This window comes from Odontesthes bonariensis, chromosome 2 (genome assembly GCF_027942865.1).
Source record: "Odontesthes bonariensis isolate fOdoBon6 chromosome 2, fOdoBon6.hap1, whole genome shotgun sequence".
Taxonomy (NCBI): Eukaryota; Metazoa; Chordata; class Actinopteri; order Atheriniformes; family Atherinopsidae; genus Odontesthes; species Odontesthes bonariensis.
In genome coordinates this window covers 31,265,988-31,287,584 of record NC_134507.1, presented here as the reverse complement: position 1 = coordinate 31,287,584, position 21,597 = coordinate 31,265,988, and the positions used below count along the sequence as shown (strand labels likewise).

The window sequence follows — 21,597 nt, the reverse complement described above, 5'->3', positions numbered from 1 at the left end:
CGGTGTCAGAGTTTGGTCCGCATTGCCGGCAGTAAGTCGGACATGTTTCCTGTGAGGGTTGGACTCCGTCAGGGCTGCCCTTTGTCACCGATTCTGTTCATAATTTTTTATGGACAAAATTTCTAGGCGCAGCCAGGGCGTTGAGGGGGTCCGGTTTGGCGACCTCAGAATCGGGTCTCTGCTTTTTGCGGACGATTTGGTTCTGTTGGCGTCGTCGGGCCGTGACCTTCAGCTCTCACTGGAGCGGTTCGCAGCCGAGTGTGAAGCGGCTGGGATGACCATCAGCACCTCCAAATCTGAGACCATGGTCTTCGGCCGGAAAAGGGTGGAATGCTCTCTCCGGGTCGGGAATGAGATCCTTCCCCAAGTGGAGGAGTTCAAGTATCTCGGGGTCTTGTTCACGAGTGAGGGACGAATGGAGCAGGAGATTGACAGACGGATCGGTGCGGCGTCTGCAGTGATGCGGGCTCTGCACCGGCCCGTCGTGGTGAAGAAGGAGCTGAGCCAGAAGGCGAAGCTCTCGATTTACCGGTCAATCTATGTTCCTACCCTCACCTATGGTCACGAGCTGTGGGTAGTGACCGAAAGAACGAGATCGCGAATACAAGCGGCCGAAATGAGTTTCCTCCGCAGGGTGGCTGGGCTCTCCCTTAGAGATAGGGTGAGAAGCTCGGTCATCCGGGAGGGGCTCGGAGTAGAACCGCTGCTCCTCCGCATCGAGAGGAGTCAGATGAGGTGGCTCGGGCATCTTGTGAGAATGCCTCCTGGACGCCTCCCCGGTGAGGTGTTCCGGGCCCGTCCCACTGGGAGGAGACCCCGGGGAAGACCCAGGACACGTTGGAGAGACTATGTCTCTCGGCTGGCCTGGGAACGCCTCGGGGTCCCCCCAGAGGAGCTGGAGGAAGTGGCCGGGGACAGGGACGTCTGGGTCTCTCTGCTCAAGCTGCTGCCCCCACGACCCGATCCCCGGACCAGCGGAAGATAATGGATGGATGGATGGAATCTAATAATAATATTATATTTATCATGATGATATTTTATTATAATAAATATATTTTAAAATAATATATTTTATAAACTATTATGAAAATATAATATTTTTGTAAAATATATAGTATTTTATAAAATATATAATATTTTAATATATTAAAATAATATAATATATTTTATACATGGCGCTAGCCGGAGAGAAAATAGGGCCAAGCGATTGTGAAGTCTGACTTTTTCCCGGAGAACCATTTTGTGATGCAAATGTAATACTCTTTTGAACGCATATTGTTTTGAGAAGCAAGACGCTTTATTTTTTAAACCCCAGCCAACTAGCCGGACTACCTTCATCAACACCAAAACGAGGCTGGAACTCGGCTCACAGGAGGGGGTAAGAAAATGTTCATAAATTATGTCGCTGATATGGGATGTCACACAGCTTCATGACAAAAGAGGCGAACTATCCTGAATCATGAATTTTATTTTATGCACTGCATAGATCTTCTTGTGCGCTGAGAATGTGCGAGCAACTTTGCTCTTTACCTGATGCAGCGCCTGAGCTTCAGTGGAACTCTTCCCCGTCAGAGGAGGTCCGCCTGGGCTGAAGCCTGATTCTCTAAGGAGCTGCAGCTGCGGCAGAGAGGAGCACCGAGACGCCATCGTGAGGCAACAGGAGCATGAAAACCAGAGCACGGTTGGACCTGAAGGTCTCCAGCTCACCTGCTGAGGTCCTCCTGCAGCCTGCTGATGGGTTTCTGCAGAGTTTCAGAGGCCGAACGCAGCTCAGCGTAGTCCTGCTGCGCCTGCATGGTCTGCAGGTTGAGCTGGTCCTGCAGGCACTGGATGGTCCGCTTCATGCCCTGAGACGAGAAGCCACAGCAGGCATCAGAAGACTAAAAGTGTTTTATTTATTGTTTGTTTGTTTGCACTTTAATAAAACATTACAAACAAGACTATATCACAAAAAAAGAATAAATATATATATACACACACACACACACACACACACACACACACACACACACACACACACACAATAGATAATAAATGATAATAAGCTGCAATGAATCAGTGCTGGAGAGGTTAGAAACCCTGGGAGGGCTTATCGAGAACCTCACCATTAAGATAAATAAACAAAATTAAACGCATCTTATCAGGATAAAACAACAGAGGGATTAATGAGAGAAAAAAATAAACAAAAAAATAAAATCAATAATCAAGCAATGAATCAAGAAATAAATTGCAATTAATCAAAAGACTAAATTGCAATGCAACTATTAACAAAAAAAAGAAAAAGTACTAAGACAGTCCCATAGAGTACAAGTGATCTTTTAATTTAGTTTTCCTCAGCTGTGACACTAAAACGGGTTCCTCAGTGAGAAGAAATCCAACTTTAAGTGGAATCCTTTAACATATTGCCTCAGTTAGGACAAACAGGTTGAGCATCCTGGGAGATTTAACATGGAGAACCTTTGACAGTTGTGGATGTGCTGTTGCACATCAGATTGTGCACAAAACAAGTCTCTTATTGCCTGTATTCCAGGCTGGCTAGTTGGCTGGGGTTTAAAAAATAAAGCGTTTTGCTTCTCAGAACAATATGCGTTCAAAAGAGTAATACATTTGCATCACAAAACCGTTTTCCAGGAAAAAGTCAGACCTCACAATCGCTTGGCACCATTTTCTCTCCGGCTAGCGCCATGTAGAAAATATATTTTATATATTTTTATAATATTTTATAAAATATTATATTATTTTAATATATTAAAATATATTATTTTAAAATATATTTATTATAATAAAATATCATGATAAATATAATTATTATTAGATAATAATTTTATATTATAAATTATATTAAATAATAAATAAATAAACAATCAATAATGTATTAAATCATAAATTAAATTCGTATCACTGCCTGCTGTGTAGACCGTGCAGACCGAGCAGTCCCCTGCTTCCGAGCAGCAAACACCGCAACAGGCGCAGCTGTCGGCAGGTGTCTTCTTTCCTTTTGTTTCTTTTCCTTCTTCCCTTTGCAAATATGAGGCATCCCAGCATTCAAACTTCTGATGTTTGGCCTTGTGCTTCCTGCAGTTCAGAGTCAGCAACTGTTGGAGCTACGAGGGCGGAGCCTGAACAGTAAAGTTGTAGCTGTGCTACGAATCCATCAGCCTGTTCTCTCCATGTTCAACACAAGGAGCCACACTCACAGCTTCGCCCTTATCAGCATATCACGACTTTATGATCTAATAAAAAAGTAATCCATCAGCCGTTTGGTGTGAATCTAAACGGGCGCAATAATCAGCCTTCAGTCCACGTATGCCATCCCGTTATCCATCATTCATTACTCGCTCCTGGCCAGATTCAAGGTAAACACAAGAAACTTGTGCTAAAGAAAAAAAAATAAAAGGACCAGACTCAGTGAATAATTCCCTATACTCCCTATATAGATCAGTGAGCAGTGCTGACCAACATGTCATTCGGGTCATCAGGTGGGAACCTCCTTTCATCAGTGTTTCGTCTAGTTAGGCCCACGACACCTCCAGGAGGCTAGAGAGTGACCACTGGCGTCCCAGAGTCACCCCCCCTAATGCCAGCCAACACTGCTCTTCACACCACAACAACCATCTTTTTTTTCCCACAACCACCAGCTACCCCAGCCTCTCACCACCTGCACACCAGTCACAGCGGGGTGGGGATGCAAACCCTGGTTCGGGTAGGGGGTAATGAAAATATAAAGGGTGCCAGAGGTGGAGGCAGGACGACACACACTAGCAGATTCAACAGACAAACTCACCTAAACAGTCTTACAATCACTAAGAATTAGTGATGTGGCGTTTGAAGCGAGGCCTCGGAGCATGTGTCGAGCAAAAAGGGGCGAGCCAGATGAAGCGTTGGTTCGAGGCTTGTATCGTTTCCATAAAAATCACGTGACTGATGACAAACGAGGCCTCGGATTCAGTGTACACGTCACTGATTCATTTTGAGCGTCACTATGGCATAAAAAGGGTTTGAACCTTGCGGCACTTCGAGGGTTTTGAGTTGGCGTTTGGCATTGGTGAGAGGTAGAGTGTGCGTTGGTTGTATCAGAGTTAGTGGTTAAGTTCAGTTATTATATCATCTATTATACTGCATTTAGAATATATCGTAATTAGGTTAGAATAGTGTTAGAATAGTTATATAGGATATGAACCCTCGTTTTTCGCGGGGGTTACGTTCCAAAAAGAACCCGTGATAGGCGAAATCCGTGAAGTAGTAACCTTTATTTTTTTTTTACAAATAACTACTGTAGGCCTACTGTAACATAATAATTTGAATCATCAATACGAACTGAAGGCTTCAAATTGCGGAGATCAGCACCGCCCCACCGCGACCCGAGTCATTGGATTAGAACGGGAGAAAATGAAAAATGATTATGAAAACAAAATACAAAATACAGTAGGACAAATAGTGACTCGCGTGTATTTCACTGCTCTTCTGACTGAGCCGCTGCATTCCTGACTCAGCGTTTTTTTTCTTCTAAAGCCCGCGGTGCAGGTGTGTTTATTCGAGAGAAGAACATTGTTATCGGTAGTTGTTGTCGCTCTTTTTTCTTCTGGGCATATTAAACCGCAACGTTATTGACACACATTTTTTTAAATAAAAAACAATAACTTATATTTGTCTGTTGCCCATACTGCTCGGTTACAGTTCATTCCTGACTCCCGGTCCCATAAGCACTTTCATACTCCCAGTTCCATAAGCACTGTAGTCAGTGTAGCCTACATCATTGATATATTTCATTTGAGTGATCAACACCATAGCACTCAATAATACTTCCATATATGCAGTTTTCACACATTTATTTTCATTGAGACACAGTGACAAAAATTGTTTATTTTATATTGCAGGATGCTCTAACTGAGTTAATTTAGTCTGTCATATATTCCTTTTGCACAGCAGGTGTCACTAGAGAGACCGTTTCAATGAGGCTTCGGGTAATGAACCTTTTGGCGAACCTTTGGGCTGGAAAGCCTCATTGGTTCACAAAGCCTCATTTTGCCATCACTACTAAGAATGCCAGCAAAAACAAAGCCATACAACTCACTCCAAGCCAACTCACCCAAAATGGCCGCCTGGTTTCAAAAGGATCACATGGGCCAAACCCTCCACTTAAATATCTTGAACTTCTTCTTTGCTTTTTCAAAAGTCTGTTTTCCCTAAGTGCTCCCCCTGCTGGGCCCCCAGCTGCTATTGCTTCTTCTAATCCAAATCCACTGACTGGACTTTACTGGCTCATCTGACACTTCTGTAACCCAAGTTAAAATAACCCTCACTAAAAATAAGCCTTTTCATAAAAATAGTTCTCAAATGGATAAATAGGAAGTAAATAAATAAATAGAGAATAAATACATCTTTAAAAAGTTAAAAATATAAAAAGTCAGAATTACAGACAGTAGGAATTCTGTATTTCATGTTATGTACTTCTTAATACTTCATGTATTTCATGAAGAAGCTAGAAGGGTTGTGCTGTGAAAGAGAGAAAGATAAGAGAAAATTGACGATTCAAAGTCTACCTGCTGTCTAAAACATTTTTCCAATTTTGGAGAAGGAGCTTTCCGCAATTTTTTTTCTTTTTTTTTTCAACCTGACTGTGTTCGGGAGTGTTATATTACAGTTACAGAACTGGACTTGGTGAGTTAAAAAGTGTACAGCTGCTCTGCTTCTGCCCTCAACTCCACATATCTAAGCTATGGACCTCTTCGGCAAGTCTATCTTCGAGTGGATTCATGCTTCTTCTTCTCCTTCACTTTCTACCATGGCGTTTGAAAACAGCGGTCTTTTATTAGGGGATGAAACCGGAAGATGAACACGCCGCCGGATGTGATGTAGATAGTGGCTTGCGTCTTGCGTGAAGTTTATAAAATTGAGGTGACACACGCAAGCACGCAAAGGGAGGCTTGCAACCGCGCAAGGGCTTGCGTTGCGTCTTGCGTCACCGACCATAAATTGGGCTTTAGAGTTGCAGTACCTGAACATAACGAGAATAACGGAGATGGGACCAAGTCACACATGTGCAAGTCTCAAGTCTTAGCTTTCAAGTCAAGTCCTGTAATAGGTCAAGTCACTGCTCACTGATCTATATCATAGGGATTATACCTTAAAAAAACTGAACACACACACACACAGACAGAATAATGCACATGGATACATGCCAGCTCTTGTCAAAATGTTTAATAGAAGAGAAAAATTCTGTTCACTTGCCTGCAACCACATGATAATTCCTTCTTTTCATGCCACAGTGGTCCTGATCAACAGTTCTCCAGCTTCCTGAAGGTCTTTTAAATTTTTTCTGGACATTTTCCTGCTTTTTCACTCATTTTCAGTCCAGTTTTTCTTTGTTAAGCCACTTAACTCTGAGCTATGAACCATTCAGGCAGGAAAAAGGCTCTTAACTCAAGGGATGAGCCAGTGTTGTGTCCACACAGAACAGACAACTTAGCAAAGAAGCCATTTTAAACTAGATCTTTAGGCACTTTGTTCCCAGCAGCCTGTCACAGAGACACATCATTTGTTCCCATTTCTTTAGCTGCATCTGTGAAAAACAGCAAAGATAACACAGTCTGACAGACAGAAAACAGGATTTCTGCAGCAACAAGGTGATTCCCAAAGAGCTGTTAGCTGAAAACTTGGCATATCTCAGCATGCTGTGCAGCGTGTCCTTAAAACATTTGAGGAAACTGGACAAGTGGAGGACAAAAGAAGAAGTGTCAGGCCTAAAGAACTATCTACAGCAGATGAACAGGATCTGAAAGTGATGTCCTTAAGAAAGAGGAAAAAATCCAGCAAAGACCTGACACAGGAGCTGAGAGATGCATCTGGACCTTCAGCTGATCCATCAGCTGTTGGCCCAAGCCTCATCAGAAATGGGCTCCATGGAAGGGTGGCTGTCAAGAAGCCGTTCTTAAGGAAGGGAAACAGGGAGAAAAGGCTGAGCTGTGCCAAAGGACACAAGAAGTGGGCTGAAAATCAGTGGCAGCAGGTCTGATGGAGGGATGAATCCTCCCCAGAGCCCGGAGCTCAACATTACTGAAGCAGTGTGGGATCATGTTGGCAGAGAACGCAACAAAAGGCAGCCCACATCCAAAGAAGAGCTTTGGGATGTCCTTCAAGAAGCCTGGAGAACTGTTCCTGAAGACTCCTTTTCCACTCATCTTACCTAAATAAATCAGAAATGCAGTAGTAATACGGGAGGCTCTACGACCATAAATCAGGCTTTAATCATTCTGGGACTGACTGATGCTTCCTTTTCCATTTGGTTCCTCATTTCAGACAAAATCACTCCAACTTAGAGCTGAAGATGATTCATCAGGTCACTTTTTTCCACTCACACTTAAAACCAACAACTAACAGAGGTATAAAACAGGCGTTTATTTCAATTTTTACAAGTAAACGAGACATGTCATTACATCTTCACACTTAAAAGACAATAAAACCAGTAATAATGTTATTTTAAAAGACATCGAAGCTGCTTCAGTTCTGACAGCGGAGTGGCAGTTTGGATTTCTGAGGAGTGGAGTCGTTCTCTGATGCTTTTGGCTTGGAGAGGATCTTTGAGTCCTTTTTACTGCCCTTCTTCTGCTGGGGAAGTAAAGAAAACACAATAACCAACACGGCACAGCTTCATTTCCCTCCGTTTGTTTGAAACGACATCAGAAATGCTGAATCCTCTCCAGCTGGAGAAAGGAAACGGATGGTAAAAGGGTTGAGGTTTTACTTCCAGCTCACCTTGAAGAAAGGAACGCGTATGCTCTGGTTGAAGACGAGGTTCTCGTCGATGAAGGAGGGCCCTGAGGCCGAGCTTTCGTTACCGTTGCTCATCTCGTCCTCCAGAGAGTCCTGGAAACAAAAACAGATGAGTGAAATATGAGGGAAGAATGAGGAAACAGAAGCTGGAGAAGAGGATTCAGTGAAAAGTGAAGAAACTCGAAGTGTCTGGTGAGCTCATCGTGGTTCTGATGTCCATGTTTGAGGAGCTGAAAAAGAAAAAGTGCGAACATACGCGGTCCACCTGGCTGAGTTTGTCCTCTTCCAGCTCCAGCTCCTCCTCCTCCTCCTCCATGGTGGCCTGCAGCTCCTCCTCCTGTCTCCTGAGGCTCTCCTGCTGCCTCCGGAGGTTCTCCAGCAGCTCGCAGCGGCTCCGCGACTTGTTCAGCTGTCGAGGATACACAAACTTCCGTCGCTGAGGGGTTGTTCCTGAAGGCGACAGCAGGACGGGTTTGAGAACACGAACATGATGCAATGAGAGAGTCCCAGGTTTCATTTTCATTTATTTAAAACAGGGACAATGCACAAAAGCATTAATCGTGAGAGAAGAGATGCCTTGTGCCAGGTTGTAGCAACATTTGCTAATTTCCACCTGTAGTCCACAAGTAAGGTAAACTCAACTCAACTTTATTTATAAAGCCCTTTAAAGGGGAACTCCGGGGCATTTGAAGCGCATTTCCATTGCTAGAGGTTGTCAAATACTGACAGTAGGACACAGACCGGTGCAAATCGGCGCTCCCTGTGTGGAGATAGCGCTGTTTGGGCAGCCTGTCATGCGAGGCTAATACGTGGTGGCTAGGGGCAAGTGCTAAACCTTCCACGTAAAACAACAACTTGCACACTGCAGAAACGTCACACCACTTTATAAACCATCCGACAATAAAGTCACAACCCTTACCATCAAAACCATATGCATGGTTCTCACATTACTGGCATGGGGACGTTACAAAACAACTTTATAAACAGCATGTCACTTACCGGTTAGTTGTACACTCGCGAATGTGAAAGCCCAAAAGAGTCAATGGACGATAATCCCATATACAAAACAATTATCTTCTTTAGAAAAACTGCGTTCAAGTATTTAAAACATTACAACAATATTACTGGGCATGTATTGTTGTAATGTTTTAAATACTTGTAATACATGCTCAGACATAATCGGAATTAAAATTTCGTGACTCTGAGTCTCCCTAACAACACAGTAAAATAAAAAATAAACAGTAAACACTGAATAAAAAAAAGTCTTAATATAAGAAAATATTAAAAGTAGTAGAAGGAGAAAAAGCATAAAATGTGAAATATAGACAATTAATGTGAAATTAAACAAGGAAGACTAAGAGGCCACCTGGATAAACACGCAGTGATCACCCATAGGTAAATATCCTGCATGACTGTACGCATGAGCAGTACCTCACATGTTCAATCACGAGAGTTGTAATTAGCCTACATGGGTAACGCGTGCCTTCAATGCATGCATGCATTACTCTATCCTATCGGCCGAGCTTAATTGACTAACCCTCCAAATATTGAATCGCAACTCCTCGTTTCTTCTCAGTGGAAATTTATTTCTATTGATCTGAAAGAATGACGGAGAAGAAGGGAAAATATGGGTGAGTTTGTTTTTTTCATACCGATATGAACTTTTTGTGCTTGCTTTTGATTCTTGTTTAGGCGCTCTTTGTTTTTTTAATAACAGTGTTGTTGTTTTATGGGAATTGGACAACATTTATATCGTTAGTGTCTAGGAAAATATTATCATGAAATAGACTAAAGAATTGCCTAAGTTCCCTACTATTAATACTAACTGTTCTTAAAGACATGCTATGCAACTTTTTCATGGTCATAAAATTGCTTGGCAATCATCAGATTGCTTGGCTGACCCGTTCCAATGAAAACGGTGACATTTCCATCTCCATCTGGTGGCCCTAGCCCGAAACAGCGCTTGCAACTTTACCTGTGGCGGCGCGTGCTTTGTTTAGCTCTGGAAGTCTCGCGACACACGAGAGCCGAGAACTACTGCTTCACGGCAGGTCGTAAAGGACTCTGAGCCGAGCCAGGTAGCCTGATAGACACACCCCCTCTCCATTAGCTGTCGACGTCTAAATTGAATGCGGTTAGCTTCTAGAGTTGTAATATAGTTTGTAATAGATGTTGTGATGGCAGAACCACCGCTACTTGCCCGTCTGACCGCTGAGTCACCCAGAGCCAGCGATTCAGCGGTCAGACGGGCAAGTAGCGGATCCATGCCAACTCGGAGCTTTTTAAGTTTCGTCTTGACGAGCGAGCACCCAGTCGGCAGCTACAGGCAGCTACAGGCTCGGTTAGCGTGGCTTCATGCATCTTGTACAGTCGTTGAAAAATAATCATTTAGTGATATAGGGAGGGCAAGATCATTCCATGTTGTTTACTTGTAGGTCTAAACTCAGCATTGCCTCACCTAATGCTACCACATTTGTCGCTGTGTAAATGCACACACTAGCTGTTGTGTCTGGCTTTCAGATAAAATGGCATTGAATTATTACTTGACAAAAATAAATGAAGGAACTTGTAGCCGTAGGCTGCTCTTTGATTTATCAAAATGAATTGATAAATGGGACCAAAAAAAGGCGAGGCGTATAGCCACTAAACGGCAGAAAGGGTTTTTTTTTTTTTTTTTAATAAGTGACTCAAGTGATTCAAGTGGTCAGTATAACTCGAATCCCCTCCTCGAAATGATCCAATCAGCCCGGATTGCCCAAAAGATTCGAGTTAAGCATCTCTACTTCTCCAACTCTCTGCCAGTGTCTTGAAAAATAAACCGTAAATTGCCTCTGGTGGGTTTACGACAGTCTGGCTAGACTGTTGCTTATTTTCTACGGAGCTCCCCCTACAGCTTTGGGGTGTGTATTGCATGGTAAACAAACCCCATATATTACTGAGCCCCGATTTAATTAGTTACGTGAAAAATGAACTGAATTGTGCTTTTTTCTTAAATATTTTCCATCTAGAATTGTCTTCAAAACATTTGGAAAGGTAAGAATCAGACTCTAATGCATTTCCAAATTTGAATATGCACTAAGAGAGGCAAATCATTTTTGACAATAACAAAACATTTTAAGCTGGCAAATTATTTGTGTTTTATAATATATTTTTATATTATATTTACGTGTAAAACATACCTGTTTATCACTGGTACAAAAATGTGCTTTTGCCTCAACAGTCCAAAAGAAAATATATAGCTCATGAGGATATTTCAAAGCACATCCGGAAACTTAAGGATTCCTTATCTGAGCAGAAAACAGGGGAATGTCCATCAAGCGAGCATAACTTCTGGCCAGAACTGTGCACTGCTTTGGGTGTACCGAACACATCGACAAATAGATATCGACTGAAGAGGGCACACATTAGAAGTATTAAGGTCTGCCAAATCTATCTATCTATCTATCTATCTATCTATCTATCTATCTATCTATCTATCTATCTATCTATCTATCTATCTATCTATCTTTGTAATAGTATATTTTTAAACTGTTTTTCATGTTTTAAATATCAGGCTCAGTCTGACACTGTTGAGGACAACTATGATGTACCAGAACTCGTACCAGAGAAAGAAGATGAACAGGAGAGGTGCGATGTCCAAAGTAATAATAACATAACAGGAGAGGATGCACAGGAAAAAGACCTAACACAAGAGTGTGAAGATGCACTTGAGTTGAGAGTTGTTCACAATGAGGACATAAAAAAAGAGGATAATGAAAAGGACAGAGCTTTAAAAGACAAAGAGTTTGAAGAGGATGGAAATAAAAAGGAATCAAAGGTGATACAAATGGTTCAAAAAGAAGAAGATGCACCACGGATGGAAGCTGCACAAGAGGACGAAGACACACAAGAGATGGATGTTTTTGAAAAGGAAGAAGATATAAATCAACATCCAATGAAAAATGACTTAATACAAGAGGAGGGAGACTTAAAAGAGGATTTTGCACAGGAGATGACATATGCCCAGCCAGAGGAATATGTAAGGAATTACATTTAATACATATGGTACACATTTATTACTATGTTTACTACTCGTAGCCGGCTTTACAAATCCATCTCAAATGTTTAATCTCAAATCATTACACAATAAAATGTGGCCAACTACTTTACAAACAAAATATAGTTTCATAAATTACTATTTTTTTGTCTTGCAGGTCCAAAAAGAAGACAGTGACAGTTGGAGTGACAATGAAGATGATGACACTGACAAAGAAGAGGAATTCTTTATACAGAGTCTTCCAGCACCACCTTCATTTTTTTTGTTCCTCGCAATGCTTGGACAAAACTACGGAAAACTCAAAAGAAGGACCACTTCAAGTGACTACAATGGACTAAAATAAAAATCAATAAAATTAATCCACATTGCAGTTTTGCATTTTCAGGACACCGGGTCAAAGTTCGTGGATCAACCAGGAATGCACCTGTTTTTAAATGCGCTGCACATTGCTTGTTCAGTGACTGCCCAGTGGAAATTGATGTCATTGTGCACAGTGAGACCACACTTAAAGCAGATGTGTACTTCAGAGGCGAAACAGCAGTGCGTAGTAAAACAGAGCTGCAAAAGCGACCCGTCAGAGCAGACAATCAAAAAAATAATACACCAGCAACTTCTAAACACTCTCCCAAGGGCATTTTATCTTGAAAGCTTGGAAAAACTGGAGGAATCAGTGGTTGAGTCAGGTTGTAGAGATGAAGCACCATCATCAGGTGTTCTTAAATCCATTTCATATCGACAAAGAATGAAGGAAAGGAAACATAAAAATGAAACTCTTAGTCTCCTGAAGATGGTGGAAGCAGAAAAAGATGAACCTGATGAAGTGCTTCAGAAAGTGATACTTCATCCAAAGGGTGTGATGCTTTGGTCCAAGAGAAGCATCAGCATATTCCACAACCGATCCAAAGAGGACATAGTGCACCTAGATGCAACTGGAAGCATTATTAAGAAATCCAAACACTGCGAGGGTCCTTTTTATGTGTATGAGTTGGTGGTCAGAAACACAAAGAAGGGTTCCTCTCCTCTTCCTGTTGCTACGTTAGTGACCTGTGACCACACAACGGCCTCTGTCCTTTATTTTCTTACTTCCTTTCAGACAGATCATGCCAAACAACATGGACAAAACATCATTCCACCCATGGTTATGTGTGATGGCTCCATGGTTCTCATGCAGGCCTTAACGATGGCTTTCTGCAAAACAAACCTCAATGCCTTGCTCCACAGTTATTATACCATACTAACAGGGAAAGGCACTGCTCAAGACTTCAGCCATCCTATCCTCCACCGCTGTCTCAGTCACATCATGAAAAATGCAAAAACTTTGTGCAAAAAGCAGTAAGTGAAACACTTTTTTTCAAGAATGCAGATATCTACACTATTAGCAACTAAGTGTTTATGAAGACAATGCGATAATTTGTATTTCTCTCGTAGTGCGCCCAAGAACTACAAGCTGGCCATGCATGTGTTTGGACTGTTGACATCAGCTAGTTCCATTGGTGAGTTAGATGAAAGGCTCCTCAGCTGCACTGTCATCTTCTCCAGCCCGTGCAGCTCAGAAAATGTTGAGAAGCACCTCAACAACATTCAAACAATGCTGGCAACCATTGGGGACTCAACTGTTGATGACAGCAGCATTGTTCCTGAGGACCTTGAGGTACCCACTAAATCTCTAATTAATGATTTGAAATAATGTCTTTTGTTAATCGACTTTGAAAATCATATATATATATATATATATATATATATATATATATATATACATATATATACACTTTTTTTCTTTTTCTTCTTTTAGGACACCTTCGGTCCAACACCATTTCAACAACACTTCATGGATGTCATAAACAACGCACCCCTAGACAAAGAAGGGGATCCTAATGTCTATTACTCTGAGACATTCATCTCGTTATTGGCAGCTTACTTCTTGCCTCAGGCAGCTCTTTGGACAAGTATGATGCTGGGTCAGTTACACTTTTAAATGTTTTCATTTTTGATGAGACCAATTAATAACCTAAAAATATTTATGGTTAAAAAACCCAAAATTGTTTGTCAGCTGTCCCTAACATTTTTGTCCCACTGCCAGTGCAGTAACTAACACTGGCTTTGCTCAAAGGCAACATATCTTGCCATCTATTTGTTTGATTGACATGAAATCAAGTTAATAAATTCAAGGGTCATGAACCTTGCGAGTTTCCTGTAAACATCAAGTCAAAATGTCAGCTATTAGGAAATACAATTAGTGGATTGCTGTGGTGACTCTGTTCTTATTCCTCCATCCTAAACATCAAATCACCTTACCTCTCCCACCAACATTTGATGAAAATCTACATGTCAATGTATATTGGGTGTATTGTTGAGACCTTTGGTAAGCACATTCACAGTCCCCTGAGGATTAACCCAGTCAGTTCTGATTGAGTACAATGTATGCAGAGATGTGTCCTTTAACTGTGTCCAAAAATGATCTAAAAGTAACGTTTTACATCTTCAGGTGACATCGGCAGGCATGGTGAAGGGCTCCCCTATCAGAACTTCTCAAAGAAATTTGCCAAGATATCAGTGAAAAAAAGCCAGGTGAAGTATAAATTGGATGAATATTAGAAATTTCATGGAGAGTTTAAACCTATTACTTTAGTCATAAAGTATAGTAAAGTAGAAGATGCCTTTTTCACAATAATTGCTTTCTCTTACGGTTCCTGACATTTTAAACTTTTGATTGTAACGTTATGGTGTAACGGAGTGGAATGCATTTTACACAATAATTTGGTAACACAATAATTGTTCTTTTGTTTTTATCAGAATTTCACGCAAGACAACAAGACACAGGGAGTGATGGAAAAGAGTCAGTGGGACTTGAAAAAAATCTGCTTTAAAGGAAGACGACTGACCAGACTAAATGACTTCATTAACACTTACAAAGACACTCACAAAGCCCTTTTAAGGGAATTCCATGACTCGCAATGAATCACTAAAAGAAAGGTGAGACACCTAACAGTATATTTGATATATCTGTAGCTTTAAAAAAGAGGTTATACTTGACAAAGATGTTAATTTACCACCATATATTATTGCAATATGTCATTGAGTGCAATTCAAGTTTGTTTTGTGCTTGGCAATGTACAAAATAAATCTTGGGAAGTGTTTTTTAACATTATGTAATGATAGCTTGTGTCTGTGTCACACAGTAGTGTGAGGTCCTATTATACCAGCAGGTACCACTGTTGCGAAAGGCACAGGATAGTTGCAGTTAGTTCATTTACTTGTATTTGTCACTGTTTAAAACTTTGCTTTAGAATGCCAATAAAACAGTCCATCCTTTTAAATAAAAAGGGGAGGGGGGCTCAAGTCCAAGGCCTACGGCATGCCTTCGAAATGTAATCAGCAGACAGTCAATGAAATGTGGAAAGCACATTCATATAATAACATTCATATGATTTACCATATGATGACATTTTTCAGTTTAGGTTACCTTGTGATCTTTTCCCTTTCACCACCCTTTAACCATCATGAACAAACTTTATTTCCCTTACTGCTTGCACTCTCCTGACCTGGTCAAAGGCAGCAGGGAACAGTTCCAGAAGGCAGAGGCTTGTTGTAATCCAGTAGTTAATGCCTTAAGCAAAAGTAGCATCAACAGCTGGCCAGCTAAGTGGTATATATGTTACAGTCAAAATGAATAACTTCTAATAATAATTCATTTAAGTGAGTGAGTGGCACGTTCCAAGACAGTTGGGAAATTAACATGGAGAGTAACACTCAAAGACATACAAAATTTGTGATTTGTTGTAACTCAAGTATTGAATGCAGATTTAAAGATAGAGATTATCTTTTTTCTTATGTATCTGTTACATACCATAGGTTAAAAGAGTCACTTTCACCACAAAATGAGTTCTATTACTTATATATGAATTCATATGTTTCTTCTTAAAGGAGCACCGTATTCTGAAGGAGAAGTGGAGGCAGCGAAAGCAAAGTAGGAGAGGAGTTTATGTTACCTCCATCAAACAGCCATTCCAGTTCAAACAGAAAAAAAAAGTAATATGAAGAACCTTTGGAAATGGTACTTAGCATATAAAAAAGTTTGAAAACTAAATGCAAGTTTCTAATGCTTCTCCTTAAATGAAACAGGTGGCTGCAGCTCCGGTGACAACAAGCCAAGCTCCAGCTCATAACCAATCAGCATCAGTGGCATCAGAGGACTATGGAGACCAGAAGCCAGCTAAGGAGGAGACTCATGATTTGAAGGTGCACTTTATTTAATTGCCTTTTGTAATGTGCATTTATATTTTCATTGCAAAAATATGACATGCAGTTGAAGACTACATGAAATATTTTGATTAACCAAACATTTTGGATACATTTAGAATCAATAACACTTTTTTTTAAAAGTTTCTAATGCTTTTCATGAAACAAATCAGGTGACTGCATCTCAAGGGACAAAAAGCAAAGCTCCAGCTGATGACCAATCAGCATCAGTGGCATCCAAGAACCATGGGGACCAAAAACCAGTTAGCCAGGACACACATGGTTTGAAGGTGCACTTTATTTAATTGCCTTTTGAAATGTTCATAGAACATTTTCATTGCAAAAAATGGGATTTGCTTGTTGAAGAGCAAATGAAATGATTGATTTTGATTTGCCAAAAATGCTGGATACATTTACAGACTTGATGATGTCTCAGATCTGTATGCATAAACACATTTTTATCCAAAAAGTAACTTGATTTATGTAATCCACATGGCATGAACAGGTAACACAAACTGACTGATGAAAGAAATGTCTAAGAAGGAGGGGAGCTGGATAGTCAATTGTAGGCCAAAATTTTACAGTAAACTAAGTGTGTGTTTGTATGCTGTTTGTCTCATAGAAAAGGAAGAAAATGCATAGGCCTACAGGAAAAAAGCAAAGCCATGGACCACTTTGGACAAAGCACTCACCAGAGGAAGTCATCCAAGCCATCAAATTACAGCCATTCATTCACCAAGACCAAATGCTAAGCATCCTGGACCACAAAACGTGGCTCAGTAGTGACGAAGTGGATTCAGCCTGTTTTCATCTTGCGCAGAAGTTCCCTGATGTAGATGGGTTTCAGTCCTGCCTTTGCCATCAGGCTCTTCACCAGGGAGGGGTGGTTGGGACACCAGAGAAGTCATTTGTGCAAATATTAAATGTAAATGACAACCACTGGATCACAGCTAGTAATATTTTCTGTGGACCCAATGAGCTTTGTATTTATGACAGTCTGAATATGAACACCAACAAGAAGACAAAGCAAAAACTTTCCTGGTTAATTCGTCCACAAGCACCTCAATTCCTTATCAGAAGGCCTGCTGTGCAGATGCAGCAGTCGACTAGCAGTTGTGGACTTTTTGCATCGGCTTTTGCGTCAGTGTTATGTGAGGGAGTAAGGCCAGAGGAGTGCCAGTTTCAGGAAAAAAATTGAGACAGAGGCTGTGTTCGAAACCGCCTACTTTTCCTACTATTCCTACTAGTCATACTTTTTTAAGTTCCCGGATGTACACTAGATGCATACTAGATTCACCGAAATGTTGAGTATTCATCATGAGGTTACTTGTCACACTCAAACTACCCAAGATGCAACGTAACGTGACGTCGCCCATCGCCATTTGAACGGTCAAATTCCGTTAACGGGACGAGAGCAGTCAAAACGGCGAAACCGGAAGTGCGTTGCTCACAGCGGCTAGCTTTACTAGCGGCGAATTCGTGGGAACAAAATTGTAAATAGCCGGTATTTTGTCAGATTTTCAACACCTTGGGGGTCTAAATGACTACTTTCTCGCCTGAAAATGTTTCAAATGTTGCTAAAGTTATATATTTACAGAGTTTATAGCTTAAGCGAAATCAGCTTTTCAGGCCGGCTGATGTCGGCTCGGGCAGGAGTGAAGTGCACTGTGTGTAAACGCTCTGCATACTGTCTGATCGATGAGTATGCCGTTTTCAAGTATGTAGTATGTAGTAGGCGGTTTCGAACACAGCCAAAGACTGTACAGAGCTTTGCTGAACAAAATGGCTCCAGTCTTTCAGTATAAAAACATAAAGGTAAAACTTGAAAGGGCCTCAGTTCAAGTTGAGGTTCACTGCATCTGCAGGACCTCACACAACAGAGAGGTGATGGTGCAGTGCAGCAACTGCAGTACTTGGTACCACCCCAATTGTGTGTCTTTTCCCACACAAAGCTTTGGACACTACTGCAGAAGAATGGAACTGTAAAAGTTGCACAAATCAAGAGTGAAAGTTGTGGGCCCTGGCCCTGGTCCTGTCGGCCTTGGGTTGTTCCCTCTGTGTTGTGTGTGTGGTGTGGTGTGGTGTGCTGTTTTTTCTTGCTTCAGTTCTGCTATATGATGATGCTCTGCTGAAAGTTAATAATTTCTGACATTATTGATTGGTAGAAGTTTGATCACACACTAGTCTACTTACGCTGAACATCTTCTGACAAAAATTGAAGCTCTTTACAGCAAAGACTCTCCCTCTCGGTTCCCATGGAGACGCAGTTACCACACAAACACCACTGATTTTGACCCACTGACTCATGTCTTTCTTCCTCATGTGGTGACTCATCATCCGTGTTCATCACCTCATTAATGTTTCGCTCAGGTTCAAATTGAAAAGGCTGAACAGATGACATTTTGCTGCGACGTCATCCGAACACGGGTTCGAAGCCGGCCGTAAAAACTTCGTGACGTCACTGTCCAGCATTGCGAACAATGGCGACTTACGTGTTTAACTATTTTTTGAATAATTTTAGAAAACGAAGACATCAACAATGTTTTTCATATCACTTTATTATAACTGATACTAATATGTATCTTTTAAGAACTGAAAGTCATCATAGCCGGGGTTCCTTTCAACACACCAAATACTGTTCAACAAGGCAAATATGTGAAAAATTGATGGAAAGAAGTTTAATAAAAGGGATGCTTGTTCACTACACACTTATTAACAGTAAGTACCAACAAATTAAAGCACACCTGGCGTTATTTATCTTTATGAATCATAGTTAAAAATCTTCGTCTGTTTGGTATTTCTAATTTTATTGTTAATTTAAGAAGCACACTTTTAGGTGAGATTTCCTCAGGCAAACCTTTCGGTCACCTTATAACGGTCAGATCTGACATCACTTCCTCTAAACCAATTCATGCAGCGTTACCTCCTTTTTCTAACATGAAGCCATTATTTTCAGCATTGTAGCACATATATGATCATATAACAGGGAAGTTATATGGAAACTGTCATGTGTAGACTCTGCGTTACACTAGCTCAAATGTGTTTGTCCTTTAACGTACAACAGGAAGACGGGAACTTGATGCTCATTTTCTTTTCTTTCGGTTTTACTGGTGTATTGTCATGTTCGGTCCCCCTCACTGATGTGTGTTTTTGCGATTGACCTAAAATGACCGTTAACATATCAAATGAACGTATTTCATAACACTTCAATAAAAATAAAGTTTGTGGTGGATCTTTTTTGGTTAAAGAATTGGCTTAATGAACCTGGCGTTTCCAAACTTAAACAAGTTTAGCGTGGAAGCTAACAGATAATTTAGCTAACATAGCTAGCTAATATTAGCATAGGTGGCTAACATGAATGCCTTCATGTTTTAAAGGCAATACATATAATATCTATACACAGTCGCCTAAAACGATTCAAAATTAGCATCGTGGTATCAATCTGTTGCTAAACTACATACATTGTACATGGTTTTTATTTTTATTTTTAAGATTTTTACGATCTCATGGAATTTATTCAATCGGGCACTGCAAAGACACCTACATCCTTTTTTTTTGACAACGCCCATTGCATTGCGTTTCCTGATCAGAACGAAGGCAACGGCAGGGTGGAACCGATCTATGGTGAAATTGTCGTCATTTTAGCCGACTATGAAGGCTGATATTCCGTCGATCCCTTACTGACAAGCAAACATGAAGATCCCGGCTGGTTTTGCGCTCCTGGCAGCGTGGCTGTCGGCGGCCCTGGAAGTTACTCAGGCCCAGGATGAAACGGTGTATTTCGCACTTGACGGTGAGCTCGTCCTCAGGCCTCAGCTCTCTGGGCCGATCACCAGCATCACATGGAAGAATAAGGGCAATCTCGTGGCTGAATGGATTAAAGATGCGCTTCCGTTGGTATATTACGGCGACTTTAAATCAGATACAGTCCTCAATGTGGACACCGGAGTGCTGACAATCAGAAAAATGAAGACAGTTCACGCTGGAAAATACACGGTGGAGGTCAACAACAAGGACCACCCTGTAGAGTATAACGCTGTGGAGTTAAAGAAGGTACCCCGGCCTACGGTCATCCTGAGACCCCTGACGTGCACCAAAGAGACCCCGGAGTGTACGTGCAGCTGTGAAGCAGATGTTACAGGAGCCCAACCTGTCACCTATCAGTGGAGGATGGGTGACGGAGAGTGGACACTGTCAGAAAAGGACTTAATCATCACCAATAATGAGAAAACACAAAGTGTTAAAACGTTCTCCTGCAAACTGGAGAACCCAGTGAGTGAGAAAGGCAGTGAAGAACTCAAAAACCCGTTCTACATACCCCCTGATCCAGTTGCGAATATTGTTGGTGGGGTCTTTGCGGTGCTGGTTGGTGGTGGTGTTATTGGTGGTGTTATTGGTGGTGTTATTTTTGCTTACAAAAAGAAGAAAATACCTTGTCTTGGAGGCGGCAACAGAGGTGAAGCGGCACCGAAAGATGAGGATCCAGGTTCTGAGGATCCAGGTTCTGAGGATCCAGGTTCTGAGGATCCAGGTTCTGAGGGCACAGCTCTGAAGAACAAGGAAAATAACCACGAACCATGAGGCTGGGCATCTCCTCCACTGACTGTTCTCCTGCGTCCGCCTTGGTTCTGTTGGTCTGTTGGCTTCCAGATGTGTGCCTTTTTCAGACCGTGTTCTCGTGGGAAGAGAAGCACGACTGGCGACTTTTTTTTTTTTTTTTGGCTTTATTTTTTAACAGCCTTCTGCATACAAACCTACTTCAACAGCAAACAAGTTAAAGGCTTTTAAAATTCACGACTGGGTCATCAATGACTGTGGAAAGCCCAGTATTCAGCAGAATGATGCCTTCATTACTACGATGGAGCTTATTTTCAGACATTATAACCCGTCTGTTGGACTTCTTTTTCTTTCTTCGTCGTTGTAACTGGAATCAAGAGTGACAGCAGAGTGAAATATAGTTCATTTACTGGCTTTTTTTTCTTTCTGTCAAATGTTGTAAGATTCATCAGAATTGTGACAAAACAATCTAAATCTCAACACTGGAGTAGCTCGTGTAACTTCTTCTGCATTATTTAGACAAACCCATGAGCAGTAGCTCAGATTCTGTGTGGTTTAATGATGAGCTGCTCCCACTGCCACAGACGATGGGATTTGCATGCGGCTGGCTCAGAAACAAAGGCACTTGTAATATTTGAGCTTAAAATTGACCTCTTGTATTTACCTAATGGACATATTTTAGCACCTTGGATATTTTTTGTTAAACGTCTGGCTGTCTCTTAAATCTCTTAAAGTCTTTATGTTATAAGGCTTATTTTTAATGCACTGTCAGCTGTCACTCATTTTCATCCTGTGTATTGTTGTGCCTTTCGGGTGACAGACAAAGCTTAAACTTAGTTTATAAACGCCATTTGATTGTAATTTATTGTAGTCGGAGCTTTGTCACTTATAATTGTGTTTTTACACCATTGTCTTTTAAATAAATCCCTCAATGCTTCTCGAACTCCAGTTGTGTCGTTATGTCCAGTAAAAAAACAAAAGAAAAGAAATGG

The 21,597-nt window shown here is 41.2% G+C and overlaps 2 protein-coding genes and 1 long non-coding RNA gene across 4 annotated transcripts; 2 read left to right on the top strand and 1 right to left on the bottom strand.

Annotated features, from left to right (window-relative positions):
- Window positions 1-7,401: 7,401 nt before the first annotated feature.
- On the bottom strand, window positions 7,402-8,290 carry LOC142387531 (kinesin-like protein KIF11). Its single transcript, XM_075472645.1, has 3 exons — window positions 8,030-8,290; window positions 7,756-7,866; window positions 7,402-7,608 (listed from the first exon to the last, which is right to left on the bottom strand). The coding sequence occupies exons 1-3, from the start codon at window positions 8,288-8,290 to the stop codon at window positions 7,501-7,503; spliced, it is 480 nt and encodes a 159-aa protein (XP_075328760.1). The 3' UTR covers window positions 7,402-7,500.
- A 7,703-nt stretch (window positions 8,291-15,993) lies between these two features.
- LOC142400532 (uncharacterized) lies at window positions 15,994-16,784 on the top strand. The gene is made up of 3 exons (XR_012772941.1): window positions 15,994-16,048; window positions 16,222-16,338; window positions 16,671-16,784. It is a non-coding gene; the product is annotated as an uncharacterized LOC142400532 (long non-coding RNA).
- A 2,834-nt stretch (window positions 16,785-19,618) lies between these two features.
- On the top strand, window positions 19,619-21,548 carry LOC142397748 (uncharacterized). Of its 2 annotated transcripts, XM_075481374.1 has the most exons (2): window positions 19,619-20,549; window positions 20,580-21,548. In XM_075481374.1, exons 1-2 carry the CDS (start codon window positions 19,742-19,744, stop codon window positions 20,627-20,629), a joined length of 858 nt encoding a protein of 285 aa, XP_075337489.1. In that variant the 5' UTR covers window positions 19,619-19,741; the 3' UTR covers window positions 20,630-21,548. The 2 variants fall into 2 exon arrangements, with proteins under 2 accessions (XP_075337489.1, XP_075337479.1); XM_075481364.1 differs by having other exon boundaries at window positions 19,619-21,548.
- The last annotated feature ends 49 nt before the right edge of the window (window positions 21,549-21,597 follow it).